The sequence below is a fragment of the Carassius carassius genome, chromosome 37 (genome assembly GCF_963082965.1).
Source record: "Carassius carassius chromosome 37, fCarCar2.1, whole genome shotgun sequence".
NCBI lineage: Eukaryota > Metazoa > Chordata > Actinopteri > Cypriniformes > Cyprinidae > Carassius > Carassius carassius.
Genome location: NC_081791.1, coordinates 29,415,233 through 29,431,890, shown reverse-complemented (window position 1 = coordinate 29,431,890; position 16,658 = coordinate 29,415,233). Strand labels below are relative to the sequence as shown.

Below are 16,658 nucleotides of genomic sequence, written 5' to 3'. Positions count from 1 at the left end.
ATATTTATATCTATATTTGATCCGCTCGCTGTGAGGAACTGCTTCGTTGTTCACCGTAGTCAACCTAAAGTCTCTTTTCTGCAGCTAAATTAATCATTCACTCACTTTATGACTCTAAAGTCCATCGAAAACACCCAGAAAAGCACTGTGTATTACACTGTTCAGAGAAAAACTGAAACACTTGTTTTGTCACACTCCTAAAAACACTAAGAACAAATAACACAATCAATATCAAACACATATTGTATTCCAAAACTGAGGACAATCACTTGAGGAAATAAATATCCATGCTTAAGATCTCCCATGACAAAACAATCTCCAGAGAACAAACTCTGGCAAAACAATATTCTTTAGACATCCTGAAATGATAAAGATGATTTTGTGCTAGCCTTTTACTTCAAAACAGTTTAAATGATTTAATGTGTCCTCTCCTTTAAATAACTGATGGTCCCAGACAGATGCGGTCAGGGGTGCGCACAGGGCCCCAGGTGCAGTGTTAGCGCCCCCTGGCTGTGGAGCTGCAGAAGCCGCACAAACTCCTCCGGCATCTTGTGCATGGATCGGTGCGGACTCAACTCGTCGTAGTAATGATACGGAACCGGATTGTCCTGCAGGTCCATTCCAAACGGCCAGAATCCGTAAACATGCACATGCTCACACAGTTCCAGGGCCGTGCTAATTAACATAAACCCAGATGAGAGGCGGGTCTCCTTCAGGCCACGCCCCTTCCAGAAACGGTCCAGTGTTCGTAGGTAAACAGGGCTGAAGAATGCCACCGGTCTGATTGGATGGAGGACTTTGAGAGTTTTGATTGACACTCCAGTGCAGAAGGTGTAGGCGAAGGCGGGAATAGCGAGGGATGCGTTTCTGTACACACTGACCCTCTCCACCAACGGATCCGGATCCTGCATCAGATTCTTGTACCTACGGCAAATGTGATCGTGGCAAAGTTTAAAAATGTAAAATTATGAGTAAATAGTCTTTTGGTTAATGATTCTTGTGGTAAATATTCCTGACAACATTGTGACACTGACTGACATTTTAGTGGCTGTTTTCTCGAAATCATTGTAAAAATTTATGATATTTATTTTTTGCACTCAAATAAACAGGACACTTTCTAAAGCAACAATTGAAAGCTGTATTGCACTTATTGTTTTGATGCCTGAAAAACCCTTTATACACACATATATACGTATATATATTTTGAGTGATGAGGGGAAGTTACTTTTACAAGTAGCCTAGTACATTACAATATTGTGCTAAAATCACACCAGAGGTGAAGTGAACAGGCATCAGACTGAAGGAAGAGTAAATCCACATCTGTACAGCAGAGGGCGCTGCTCAAACTAATCTCATGAAGAATATGAGCAGCAGTAACTCGTAGTTCATGAAAAAGTATAATGAGATACTTTACTAGTTACTTTAAAAAAGTAGTCTGATTGTGTAACTTGCGTTACTTGTAATGCATTACCCCTAAACACTGTATGTGTGTGTGTTTGTGTCTGTGTGTGTGTGTCTGAGAGAGAGAGAGAGAGAGAGAGAGAGAGAGAGAGAGAGAGAGAGAGTGTGTATGGTCACTGACCCATTCCTAATCTGACTGGGGTTGATGGTTATCAGATCGGTCTTCTGTCCAACATCACTGTCATTAATCCACGCCAAATTAAAACTGAAACAGAGAGAACACTCTTTGATTTGATCATCATACAAAACAGATGCCACTTCTATCTGTTAAAAGTAAAATCTGCATGATATTAAGCAGAAATGGCTTAATATAACCAACTTCATATATGTTGGTTTTCAGCAGGTCTTGAACTTTTAATGTGTTCATTAAAAAGAGAATTTGATGCCGACGTTTATACAAACATCCCATTTTCAATCAGTTTACTATATAAAATCTAAATAATTATTAACTAACATTAATAGAGATGAACAGACACTGCAATAAATGTATTTACCAGACGCTTTTATCCAAAGCGACCTACAGTGCATTCAGGATAACATTATTTATATAGTGCATCAAATAATTACAAGGAATGGCAATAACACTGAAATCAACATGAAATTTGAGAGCACAAAACATAACTTCCTGGTGATCGTGTGATGTTTTCACAGTGTTGATCTGTCGGCATCTTTTTCAGTTTTATAATCAGAATCAGACGTGATATGCTTGCGCATACAAGGAATTTGTTTTTGTGACATAAGCTTCCATTACACGAGACAAGAACACAGCAAAAAAAATAATAAAAAATGTTTTTGCAAATAAATAAGTGTATAAACAATTGTGCTATAAATGATAATGGAATAGGATTGAGTAAGATGGAGGGATGTACTAGGATGGAGGGGTAACAAATAAATATAAGGATATTGCACATTTTTATTGCATAAGTGGGGAACATTTAACTGTTCATGAGGTAGATTGCCTGGGGGAAGAAACTATTCTTGTGCCTTGCTGTTCTGGTATTTGCGGCTCGGAGGCGCCGACCAGATGGTAAAAGTTCAAAGATGGGGTGACTTGAATGTGAGGGATCCAGAGTGATTTTCTGAGTCCTTTTCCTCACTCTGGATGTGTACAGTTCTTGGAGGGTGGGCAGGGGAGCACCAATAATCCTTTCAGCAGTCCGAACAGTTCTCTGTAGTCTTCTGATGTCTGATTTTGTAGCTGAACCAAACCAGACAGTTATTAAAGTACACAGGACTCAATGACGGCTGAGTAGAACTGTTTCAGCAGCTCCTGTGGCAGGTTAAACTTCCTCAGCTGGCGAAGGATGAAGGAAGTACAACCTCTGCTGGGCTTTTTTCACAATGGAGCCAATGTGAATGTCCCACTTCAGGTCCTGAGAGATAGTGGTGCCCAGGAACCTGAATGACTCCACTGCTGCCACGGTGCTGTCTATGATGGGGAATAGGGGAGTCCACTCTTTTGAGCGTGTTCAGCTCCAGGTTGTTGAGAGTGCACCAGACAGCCAGCTCTTTAACCTCTTGTCTGTAAGCAGACTCGTCACTGTCCTGGATGAGGCCGATGACTGTAGTGTCGTCTGCAAACTTCAGGAGCTTGACAGAGGGGTCTTTAGAGGTGCAGTCGTTGGTGTAAAGGGAGAAGAGCAGAGGGGAGAGAACAGAGCCCTGAGGGGCACCAGTGTTGGTGGAGCGGCTGTTTGACATGAATTTCCCCAGTCTCACTAACTGTTTCCTTTCGGTCAAAAACTAGTTTGTTATTGAAACTAGTTAAACATTCACGAGAGAATCTGGTCATTGAGACTGGTTTGTCTTATACTGTATTCATCAGTGGTTGCTCAGCCGGGTGAAGACGGGACATGGAGCTCCTCAGCAGATAAGAGATGCTTCATGTGTGTTACTATAACACACTACAGCCATGAAGGGTTTAAACTATTAGATATTGTATGAGAAACAACCAAACACTCATCAGCTGAATTGCTCTTTCAATGTGCGTCTGTGGGATTTTCTGGTCCACTGAAATCACTCTGTTTGAGCACACAATCACAGCCAGTGAGGAGCAAGGCATGATGGGATGTGTTTACCGTATCACGAAGTCTGCGCTGTCAATCTCACGTCCACAGCTGCTGTTCTTCAGGATCCCACCACTGCCAACTACAGCACACTGACCCAGACGACGACCACTCCAGGGGAGATCCTGCACACACACACACACGCGCACACACACGCGCACACACACACGCACACACACACACACGCACAGACACACATCTTGTTTGTTATTCTTGTAGGGACTCTCCATAGGCGTAATGGTTTTATATGGTACTAACTGTATATTCCATGCATATTCTATTGTAATGCATTACGTTTAAAAGTATGTAAAAGCTTTGCTGTACAATATAAATCAGACACACCTACACCAAAAATGCTATATTCAAAGTATGTGTGTACAGTATGTTCATAAAAAATACATGTGTAATTACTAACTACATAAGAACATTACGGGTGTGTGCATTTGACTATCCTTTTTGACTGTTCTCTGTATCTGCCTTATCAAACACCACAATTGGTTGATTATATTCAATGATGCATGCTACTGGTCAAACTATTTTCGGTTATTACCTTCAGCAAGTATGAACTACAAAGTTTTGACACTAGAAATACCAGCTGAAACATATCCAGGAAAAAGAAAATGTATAGTCAGAATATACACTTTATAGGGCTTGACTGATTTGAAAGGTTGGGTCCTACACCATCACAGTTCACAAACACATAGCATTAATGAGGTGTAAATGTATATTCATCTCAAACATACACACCTCAGGCAACATGCTGTGAACAGCTGCATTCATTTTGTAACTTTTTGTTGTGCTTGTCTCATACGGGATGGTCTGATTGATGGCCGTGTTGTGTTTGGTGAGGAATAACAATCCTGTGGCATTACAGCAAAACTGCAGCCTCATTCTGACAAAAACACATAGAGAGAAAGTTTATTAGTTTACAGTAGCTTTTCAAATGTAATCTTTGTTAAAATGAACCACCTCAGTATTTAAAGATGTGAGGTTTAACCTGTTTTTAACTGCTTGTCTCAAGCACAATCTGCCTCATTTACAAAATGAATGAAAGAAAATCGGCAGAGAATTTAATAATGACAGAATTTTGTTTATTTACATTATTTTTATAAGTTTACCTATACATAGACAGAAAAAGTAAAATATACAGACTATACGAATGCTTCACATAATACTGTACATTTGCAAAGAGAAACATTGTAAGTCAAGCAGCTGGCTGGGGAACAGTGCAAGATGATTTGTAGTGCATGTAAACACACATATTACTTCATATTACTATGAGTCTTTGTGGGATTATGTCCATACAGCAGTGTGTGTGAAAAGTGTCTTGTGTGCATAGAGAAGAATTGCACAAAAATGATTTGAAACTGTCAGATGGTCAGTGGGGGGGGTCAACAGAGTTTCTCCTGAAGTCCATCACAACCTCTTTTGTCTTACTCACATTGAGGGACAGATTGTTAGTGTTACACCATTCAGCCAGCTGTGCCACTTCCTCTCTGTAGTGCATTTCATCACTGTTGCTGATGAGACCTACCACTGTTGTGTCATCTGTGAACTTGATGATGTGGTTGGAGCTAAACTTGGCAGTGCAGTCGTGGGTCGGCAGCGTGAAGAGCAGCGGGCTGAGTACATAGCCTTGTGGGGCACCTGTGCTCAGTGTGGTAGTGCTCCAGGTGTTGTGGCCAACACGGACTGACTGAGGTCCTCCAGTTAGAAAGTCCAGGATCCAATTACAGAGCGAATTGTTAAGGCCCAGCAGGTTAAGTTTATTAATGAGCTGTTGTGGTATTATTGTGTTGAATGCTGAGCTGAAGTCGATGAACAGCGTTCTAACATAGGAATCTTTATTCTCTAGGTGGGTAAGAGCCAGGTGGAGGGTGGAGTAAATTGCCAAACTGGAGTGGATTGAGTGTGTTGTGGAGGTTGGTTTTGATGTTGTGCATGACTAACCTCTCAAAGCACTTCATCATGATTTTCAGTCAGTGCTATGGGACGGTAGTTGTTTAGACAGAACACAGGTGATTTCTTTGGTACCGTTATGATGGTCGTGGATTTGAGACATCTGCGGACGACTGCCTGGTTCAGTGAGGTGTTGAAGATATCAGTTAGGACATCTGTCAGCTGTGCAGCACAGTCTCTCAGTACACGGCCAGGTATGTCGTCAGGACCCGCAGTCTTGCGTGAGTTAATCCTAGATAGGGTCTTCCTTACATCGGCTGGAGACAGAGCACCTGGTCGTTGGGAGGTTTGGTCAGTTTTTGTGCAGGTGTGTCATTATCCATGTCAAACCATTAATAAAAGTGGTTGAGTGCATCCGGGAGTGATGTTTCATCATCACAGGCCTGTGGTGGGAGCTTGTAGTCAGTGATGGTCTGAATGTCTTGCCACAGGCTCCATGTTGTTGATTTTTTGAACATATGACCATTTTGCATTTTTGATGCCACAGGACAGATTGGCTCTTGCTGTTTTGAGGGCTGCTTTGTCTCCTGACCTGAACTCTTCATCTCTGGTCTTTAGCAGCTCACGAACCTCTACTGTCATCCACGACTTCTGGTTTGCATGTGTTGTGATCGTCTTGTTGACCGTCACATCATCAATGCACTTTTTGATATGACCACTCACAGTTTCAGTGTGCTCCTGCGGGTCTGTGAGTTTGTTGTAGGTGGCTGCCTCTTTAAACATGTTCCAGTCTGTGCACTGAAAGCAGTCCAGTAGTGTTGAGGTACCTGTAGTATCATCTGGCCAAACTGTGATGAGTGACTGTGCCGCTGGAGTAGCCACTGCGTCCAACTGCACCGCCATCGTGGATTATAGCATTGTCTAAAATCTTTTTAAAAGTTGTCTGCTCAATTGTGCTCCTCCCTGCAAAATTTCTTATCTGCAAGAGGAATTTCCATCAGGTTTCAGGCCCCACCCCACCACAGCACAGAAACTACACTTGTTAAAATTACAATTGACTTGTTTCTTGTGTCAGATCAAGGCTGCATCTCATTACTAGTTTTACTTGATCTTAGTGTTGCATTTGACCCTATAGATCATGACATACTGAAAGATCTAAAGATTTAAAAAAACCATACAGGTATTCAAGGGCAGGTTCTAAGATGGTTTAGATCCTACCTGTCTGATCGCTACAACTTTGTCTGTTTAAATGGGGAATCATCTTAATTATCGGCAGGAAAGTATGGTGTGCCGCAAGGATCTGTCCTAGGCCCTCTGCTATTATCAATAAACATTTTGCCCCTCTGTGATATTATTTGAAAATACGGGATTAGTATCCATTGTTACGGTGATTATACTCAACTATATATTTCTATAAGACCAGATGATAGGAATGGAAGTACTCAGATGAGTTCCTTAGCGTCTTGTGCTTGAATGCTTTAAAACTTTGGTTTTATTCTAACATCTTCAACTCTAATAATGCCCAGAAATTTGTGTTTATAGAAAACCAAATGCTTTTTTTTATTTTTTTTATTTTACTGTAGTCGCAGTGTTTTGAGTCATGTTTATTAGGAAACACAGATAAAAGCATTTATACTCCCACTTTATTGGTATATTGGTATATAAATAGTATTATGTTGAACTTTATTGCTGAAGAGATGGTGCCGTTTTAAGCAGTGTAAAAAAAGTGTTTCTGTGGCTAATCATGACAAATCCATGTCATGTGTAATATAAAATAAGCTTAAAATATAAACAAAACAAAAGATTAATATAAAAAGACATTAATAAACATCTCCCACTTAAGCTCACTTGATTAAAAACAGTCCCAGTGGTGTGGGGGTAAAGTATGTGCACCAGTGTTCTTGATGCAGTCGACACATGTTTGAATCTGCCTTTTGCCAAAGTTTTTTGGTGTTCTTTTTCAAATCTCATATAACATCAGAAAAACATTTATTTTCAATAAAAGGAAATAAGCAAAAAGTTGAAAAGAATGTATTTATATTGTCAAAAATAAGGTGACATCCAATTAATAATTTGAATTAAAATTATAATTTACACTCAGCATGTTATTACTGCATACTGTTTTATTATGTACTACAAAACTAAGGTGCAGATAATAACCAATATTTGCAATCAGAAAATCCTGCTATTTTAACATATTGCAGTGTAAATAGCATATTGCAAAGATACTCTTATGTAAATAAGATTGATTTGTCATTGGCCTGCCTGCGGGTGTCGCTGTTGGACAGTGTTTTCTCTACTTCCTGTTGGCCTTCTGTAGCAAATTGTAGCTCCGTGTAGCTGTTTTTATTTTATTTTTTTCTCTAGAATCTTTATCTTACTATTACTCTCTGTTTTTTAAAGTGGTAAAATATAACTTAATTCACACCATATTTCTGATATTATCGATCAATCTTATCAGATTAACTTTGATCGTTCACTTTTATTTTATATCCGTGAGTGCAGTACACCTGCAAAGCGTTAGCACTCATTAGCTTGTCATTAGCGTTTTCATTCGAACCTATCGCTGTTTTCTTTTCTCCTCTCCTCTCCCTCGCTCCAGTTTTTCACAAGTTCATCAAACAACCGCAGTAAGAATATTTCATCAAGCACGGTGAGTAATGGCTTCTCCTATCATTGTTTCTTGCACCTCTTGCCACATGTACAGTTTATCTATCTCTGTCGCTGATGAGGGATTCACATGTGATAAATGCAGGGAAATAGTTAGGCTGACAGAGAAGATTTCAGAATTAGAGACACGCATCCAAACTTTAATTGAGGACAGTAAGAATGTTAGGGCTCTAGATACGGCTTTGGATGCGTCTAGCTCAGGGATTCCTGTACATTGTTCGGTTCCGGAAACAGAGCCCCTGCAGCAGGGCAACTGGGTGACGGTGAGGCAGCGTAGTCGTGGGTCAAAACACCGCTCTTCTGTTCCGATCAAAACATTAAACAGGTTCTCCCCACTCAGTGATGCACCCACTGAGAAACCTGATGAAAGTGCTCTAGTTATTGGTGATTCTATTGTACAGAACGTGAATATAGAGACACCAGCCACCATAGTCAAATGTTTACCGGGAGCCAGAGCGCCTGACATCTTGGCAAATTTAAAAGTGCTGGCTAATGCTAAACGTAAATACAGTAAGATTGTTATTCATGCCGGCGCTAATGATGTTCGACTTCGCCAGTCGGAGATCACTAAAAAAATAACATTAAAGAGGTGTGTGAACTTGCAAGCACGATGTCAGACACTGTAATATGCTCTGGTCCCCTCCCTGCTTACCGTGGTGATGAGATGCATAGCAGATTGTCATCACTCAATGGCTGGATGTCTAAGTGGTGCCCACAGAATAACATAGGTTTCATAGACAATTGGACGAGCTTTTGGGGCAGACCTGACCTGTTTAAAAGAGATGGTCTTCATCCCTCCTGGGGTGGCGCCACTCTTCTCTCTAGAAATATGGCAAAGAGTCTTAGTGTTTATACTTGACTAACTGGGGCCCAGGTCAGGAAGCAGACAGACTGGCTAAACCGACCGTCTGCTAGCTGCCTCCCATCACAGAGGTCAGTTAATTCTCAGCACATAGAGACTCTTTCACCTAGATATCACACTATAGAGACTGTGTCTGTTCCCCGAACTAGAAAATACAAAAAACGTCCAAACCAAGTTAAGATTAACAATTTAATTGAGGTTCAACAAATAAAAAACAGAAGCAATATGGATAAACAAATGATAAAGCTTGGCTTATTGAATATCAGATCCCTTTCTACGAAAACACTTTTTGTAAATAATATGATCACTGATCATAATATAGATGTACTCTGTTTGACAGAAACCTGGCTAAAACCTGATGATTACATTATTTTAAATGAGTCCTCCCCCCAAGATTACTGTTATAAACATGAGCCACGTCTAAAAGGCAAAGGTGGAGGCGTTGCTCCAATTTATAACAACGTTTTCAGGATTTCTCAGAGGGCAGGCTACAAGTATAACTCGTTTGAAGTAATGGTGCTTCATATAACATTATCCAAAGAAACAAATGTTAATGATAAATCCCCTGTTATGTTTGTACTGGCTACTGTATACAGGCCACCAGGGCACCATACAGACTTTATTAAAGAGTTTGGTGATTTTACATCTGAGTTAGTTCTGGCTGCAGATAAAGTCTTAATAGTTGGTGATTTTAATATCCATGTTGATAATGAAAAAGATGCATTGGGATCAGCATTTATAGACATTCTGAACTCTATTGGTGTTAGACAACACGTTTCAGGACCTACTCATTGTCGAAATCATACTCTAGATTTAATACTGTCACATGGAATTGATGTTGATGGTGTTGAAATTATTCAGCCAAGTGATGATATCTCAGATCATTATTTAGTTCTGTGCAAACTTCATATAGCCAAAATTGTAAATTCTACTTCTTGTTACAAGTATGGAAGAACCATCACTTCTAACACAAAAGACTGCTTTTTAAGTTATCTTCCTGATGTATCCAAATTCCTTAGCATATCCAAAACCTCCGAACAACTTGATGATGTAACAGAAACTATGGACTCTCTCTTTTCTAGCACTTTAAATACAGTTGCTCCTTTACGCTTAAGGAAGGTTAAGGAAAACAGTTTGACACCATGGTATAATGAGCATACTCGCACCCTAAAGAGAGCAGCCCGAAAAATGGAGCGCAGCTGGAGGAAAACAAAACTAGAGGTATTTCGTATTGCTTGGCGGGAAAGTAACATATCCTACAGAAAAGCATTAAAAACTGCTAGATCCGAATACTTTTCTTCTCTTTTAGAAGAAAACAAACATAACCCCAGGTATTTATTCAATACAGTGGCTAAATTAACGAAAAATAAAGCCTCAACAAGTGTTGACATTTCCCAACACCACAGCAGTAATGACTTTATGAACTACTTTACTTCTAAAATCGATACTATTAGAGATAAAATTGCAACCATTCAGCCGTCAGCTACAGTATCACATCAGACAGTGCACTATAGACCCCCTGAGGAACAGTTCCACTCATTCTCTACCATAGGAGAGGAAGAATTGTATAAACTTGTTAAATCATCTAAACCAACAACATGTATGTTAGAACCTATACCATCTAAGCTCCTGAAAGAGGTGCTTCCAGAAGTCATAGATCCTCTTCTGACTATTATTAATTCCTCATTGTCATTAGGATATGTCCCCAAAACCTTCAAACTGGCTGTTATTAAGCCTCTCATCAAAAAACCACAACTTGACCCCAAAGAACTAGTTAATTATAGACCAATCTCGAATCTCCCTTTTCTGTCCAAGATACTAGAGAAGGTGGTATCCACACAATTATATTCCTTCTTAGAGAAAAATGGTATATGTGAGGATTTCCAGTCAGGATTTAGACTGTATCATAGTACTGAGACTGCTCTCCTTAGAGTTACAAATGATCTGCTCTTATCATCTGATCGTGGTTGTATCTCTCTATTAGTTTTATTGGATCTTAGTGCTGCGTTTGACACAATTGACCACAACATTCTTTTGCATAGACTTGAATACTTTGTTGGCATCAGTGGAAGTGCATTAGCATGGTTTAAATCGTACTTATATGACCGCCATCAGTTCGTAGCAGTGAATGAAGATGTATCCGATCGATCACAAGTGCAGTATGGAGTACCTCAAGGCTCAGTACTAGGGCCGCTACTCTTCACGCTTTATATGTTACCCTTGGGAGATATCATCAGGAAACATGGTGTTAGCTTTCACTGTTATGCTGATGATACTCAGCTCTATATTTCTTTGCAGCCCGGTGAAACACACCAATTTGAAAAACTAATGGATTGCATAGTCGATATAAAAAACTGGATGACGAGTAATTTCTTACTGCTAAATTCTGAAAAAACAGAGGTGTTAATTATAGGACCTAAAAACTCTGCTTGTAATAACCTAGAACACTGTCTAAGACTTGATGGTTGCTCTGTCAATTCTTCGTCATCAGTTAGGAACCTAGGTGTGCTATTTGATCGCAATCTTTCCTTAGAAAGCCACGTTTCTAGCATTTGTAAAACTGCATTTTTCCATCTCAAAAATATATCTAAATTACGGCCTATGCTCTCAATGTCAAATGCAGAAATGTTAATCCATGCATTTATGACCTCAAGGTTAGATTATTGTAATGCTTTATTGGGTGGTTGTTCTGCACGCTTAGTAAACAAACTACAGCTAGTCCAAAATGCAGCAGCAAGAGTTCTTACTAGAACCAGGAAGTATGACCATATTAGCCCGGTCCTGTCAACACTGCACTGGCTCCCTATCAAGCATCGCATAGATTTTAAAATATTGCTTATTACTTATAAAGCCCTGAATGGTTTAGCACCTCAGTATTTGAATGAGCTCCTTTTACATTATAATCCTCTACGTCCGCTACGTTCTCAAAACTCAGGCAATTTGATAATACCTAGAATATCAAAATCAACTGCAGGCGGCAGATCCTTTTCCTATTTGGCGCCTAAACTCTGGAATAACCTACCTAACATTGTTCGGGAGGCAGACACACTCTTGCAGTTTAAATCTAGATTAAAGACCCATCTCTTTAACCTGGCATACACATAACATACTAATATGCTTTTATTATCCAAATCCGTTAAAGGATTTTTAGGATGCATTAATTAGGTAAACCGGAACCGGAAACACTTCCCATAACACCCGATGTACTTGCTACATCATTAGAAGAATGGCATCTACGCTAATATTTGTCTGTTTCTCTCTTGTTCCGAGGTCACCGTAGCCACCAGATCCAGTCTGTGTCCAGATCAGAGGGTCACTGCAGTCACCCGGATCCAGTACGTATCCAGACCAGATGCTGGATCAGCACCTAGAAAGGACCTCTACATCCCTGAAAGACAGCGGAGACCAGGACAACTAGAGCCCCAGATACAGATCCCCTGTAAAGACCTTGTCTCAGAGGAGCACCAGGACAAGACCACAGGAAACAGATGATTCTTCTGCACAATCTGACTTTGCTGCAGTCTGGAATTGAACTACTGGTTTCGTCTGGTCAGAGGAGAACTGGCCCCCCAACTGAGCCTGGTTTCTCCCAAGGTTTTTTTCTCCATTCTGTCACCGATGGAGTTTCGGTTCCTTGCCGCTGTCGCCTCTGGCTTGCTTAGTTGGGGTCACTTCATCTACAGCGATATCGTTGACTTGATTGCAAATAAATGCACAGACACTATTTAACTGAACAGAGATGACATCACTGAATTCAATGATGAACTGCCTTTAACTATCATTTTTTCATTATTGACACTGTTTTCCTAATGAATGTTGTTCAGTTGCTTTGACGCAATGTATTTTGTTTAAAGCGCTATATAAATAAAAGTGACATTGACATTGACATTAAATATAATCCATTGTTATTTGCCCTGTGTAAACAGAATCCATTGCCATCTTCACTCAGTGTAAATAGCATCTATCTCCAATTTACACAGTGCAAATAGCTGCTGCCTAAATTACATTGTTATATGTACTGTATATTAAGACCGTAGATCAGAAATATGCACATTGTTGTTGCTCATGCATCTTACATTTACACTCTTTAAAATTAACATTTCTGAAAACAACCATTTTTCTGTGGAAAAACTAAAAACAAAAAACATTTTCCTATAAATATGTTTGTGCAATGTCAGGATTCAAAGGATGTAAAATGTTCCTCACAGAACCATCAATGCATATACAGAAGCTTTATTTTTAAAGAATGACAAATGGGAATTTTGTGCAAGATCAGAACAATGCAGGGTTTCAAAAGTCTGTCATTAAAAAATTAATCAGTCTGAGCATTTCTTCTACAAATTATCAGACACTATTATCCTAAAGTGAATTTCCAGCTGCACAGAAACCATCACGCAGGGGGAAGTCGTGGCCTAATGGTTAGAGAGTCGGACTCCCAATCGAAAGGTTGTGAGTTCGAGTCCCGGGCCGGCAGGAATTGTGGGTGGGGGGAGTGCATGTACAGTTCTCTCTCCACCTTCAATACCACGACTTAGGTGCCCTTGAGCAAGGCATCGAACCCCCAACTGCTCCCCGGGCGCCGCAGCATAAATGAACACTGCTCTGTGTGTGTGCACTTCGGATGGGTTAAATGCGGAGCACGAATTCTGAGTATGGGTCACCATACTTGGCTGAATGTCACTTCATCATGTGCTCCAGCAGGAAATACAGTGTGTTCCTGTAGTGTGTACCTCAGCTTGAAACATTATAAACCTTGAATGCAAAGCACTTCATGACAATTCAAGACAAAAGTGTCTGTCAAAGGCAGTAATCCAAATGTAAAGACACACAAACCTGTTCAGCTCGCGCTCGGTTGTGTTGGATCTGTACGGACAGCTCATCAAATCTGACAGCTCCTGCGTGAAGCTCTTCAGTTTTATACTGAGAAGGAAACAAACACTTTCAGTCCTCTGAAACAGAAGGAAAGCTGCTTGATCTTGATTCTCACGCACCTTTTGGCCGGTTTAATAATGGAAAACTTGTGTCTGAGCTTAGCGCAGTGCAGCAGATGAAGTGGATCCCTCATCCCATCTCTGAAAGAAAACAGTTTCCAAAGCCACTGAGTCATACTGGAAATTGATTGAATTTTTAAGGCTCTAAATATTCAATGTGATCAATCTTTGCTGCTACACTCAATCGACTGCATGCTTTCTGTCTCTGACTGATAGAGTGTTTTATCCAGTCAAAGCTCTTCTAGTGTAACTGTACAAGCGTCCAGCTTCATGTGTCAAATCTTTCCTGATTGTGATCAAGTAAAGGTCAGAATAAGGTCAGTAATATCTCCAGATGAACTCTTACTGGACTGAAGCAGCTCAGCTTTACTTGATTCTCCATCAATCATGTTTTAGAGTCTCAAATCTGATCCTCAGGATCTTTTGAGGAGCGTTTGTTTCCAGAAGCTTTACTTTCACTGTTCCTCAGCGGAGGAATGATCTTCACAAGCCTCCAGAACATCTCACATCTTCTGAGGAGCCTTGATTTCTTCAGCTCTCAGTCACTGTGTTATATGTGCGGATCATTTACATCTCATCTCATCACTGGAGATATAGAGCACAGACTCATATTTAAGATCTTAGTGATGTTCTTTTCTACAAAACTAGTGTCAGAAATAAAGCGTTCTGTCGGTCTTGTTAATTTTTTGTTTGTTTGTTTGTTTTATAGCAATATCTGGCAACACTGCGATCACCGGTGCTTTTCGACATTAGGTAACGGAAACGCAAAATAAATAAATAAATTCTGTCGTAACCCTTATAAAAACACTAGTACACCTACAGTATTATAAATATAGTATTCAGTATATTCAAATTTGTACAATAAACTTTCATAAGAGCACTAGACAAAGTTATTGTAGTTATGTATTGCTGCATGAACAATAAAACACTGATACAATTATCCCCCCCCCCCTTAAATATAGTATTTCAATAGGCTTATCATATTCTTAACTACTTTGTGAGATTTAAAACAGTTAGACTTGAGGAACATTGAGTTTGATTTAAATTCGCAATAATGAATTAAATGTAAATTAAATGTTCACCTGGATGAGTGTGTGTTGAGTGTGTAATAAAACACCTCACACACACCTTGAAAGACGATCAGGATCATCAGGAGCTTGATCCACCGGAGAAACGCCAACGCCATCAGTGTGTGTGTGTGTGTGTGTGTGACTGAGGGGTGAAAGGTGAGACCCCGCCCCTCTCAGACTCGTCATATACACCTGTTAATTTGTTTTGTGTAATTTTGAGCAGGAAAATGCTGTTCTGTTTTTCCTTTTATTTATTAAAGTAGTTCTGGACGTTCTTTAACGCTCCTTCGAAGTCCTAGCGGTTTATTAAATGTTACTAATGTTTCGGAACATTCACAGGACTTTGAACATGTTTGCAAAATATTAATGTAAAGTTTTATAGTTTTATATATTGTCAAACAATGACAATCGCATAATCAGGAAAACGCTTTAAAACTATTTAAAAACGGCAAAACGTTCTTAAAAAACAACAACGTTGTATTTAAATGGCTATTTTGAATTGAATATTATTATTTATTCATTTTTAATTGCTTTGAATGCATTCATCCACCCAGTTTTATTTAGAGGTGGTTAGCGTAATAAATGCATCAGTTAATATGCCCCTTACCTCAAGTATTTTCAAAGTATGTAATCTGTGGAATACGTGTAAAAAAATACATAAGTAAATAAAAACCCAACTCTATACATGCATAAAGAAATAGAAAGATTAAAAAAAAAAAGATTTATTTGCATGTCAAGAACAGGGTACAAAAATACGTGCATAAACAAATGAATGAACATTTAATGGGAGATTAAGAACAGATGCATCACAAATCAGATTATTCCACATATCAGGAAAAAATAAGAGAATAAGGTGACAAATAAAATAAAAGGTTGTAACCTCTCTTTCTTTTATTTTCAGATTAGCCACAAATGAGTGAATGTTTCATCACTAAGATCAAATTTGCATAGTCAGTGCAATTACTTTTATTGAAATTGAACGTTGAAAGATAATATTGATCACGTTCTATTCTGTAATGTTAATATAAATCACACACTGTCGAATTTAATGCAACAGCCGGTCACTGGCACTGCCTTATGAACATGAACCGTGATATAACCTAGTTAAGTTACAATTAGGGTGTATTGAATATTAAAACGCATTTTTAACTAAATTAAGTGGTTATCATTACCCATTTCACTCTTAGTAATTTAATAAATTAATAACATTTACATTTGGTCATTTAGCAGGTGCTTTTATCCAAAGCGACTTACAAATGAGGACAATGGAAGCAATCAAAATCAACAAAAGAGCAATGATGTATAATTTTTTTAATATACTAAGAACATGCTAAGAACTCTATAAAACTCCGCAACAATTTTAATTTAAAAGTTTAGTTCAGAATTATTGTATCGATATCGATATCGACGATACTGCCTTGAAAAATATCGGTATCGGTGTCGAAAAGAAAATAAGTGTTATCGCCCATCCCTAAAACTGAAGTACTTCTTCAGGCAACTTCTCACCTGTTATACAATCCTGGTGAGTCTAAAGAGCGCCCCCTAGTGCCTCGTAGGATTACAACACAGATGTTTTAATTCCTTACCCTAAGGATATGAAAAAACTGTGACAGACATTTCATTGTATTACAGTGTGTTT

The 16,658-nt window shown here is 39.2% G+C and overlaps 1 protein-coding gene across 2 annotated transcripts; it reads right to left on the bottom strand.

The window, feature by feature from the left end:
• Positions 1 to 225: 225 nt before the first annotated feature.
• Positions 226 to 15,183, bottom strand: LOC132118620 (alpha-2,8-sialyltransferase 8E-like). 2 transcript variants are annotated; one of them, XM_059528579.1, is made up of 7 exons: positions 15,032 to 15,183; positions 13,950 to 14,030; positions 13,792 to 13,878; positions 4,275 to 4,419; positions 3,540 to 3,652; positions 1,583 to 1,666; positions 226 to 924 (listed from the first exon to the last, which is right to left on the bottom strand). In XM_059528579.1, exons 1-7 carry the CDS (start codon positions 15,133 to 15,135, stop codon positions 465 to 467), a joined length of 1,074 nt encoding a protein of 357 aa, XP_059384562.1. In that variant the 5' UTR covers positions 15,136 to 15,183; the 3' UTR covers positions 226 to 464. The 2 variants fall into 2 exon arrangements, with proteins under 2 accessions (XP_059384562.1, XP_059384564.1); XM_059528581.1 differs by having other exon boundaries at positions 15,078 to 15,159.
• Between the last annotated feature and the right edge of the window lie 1,475 nt (positions 15,184 to 16,658).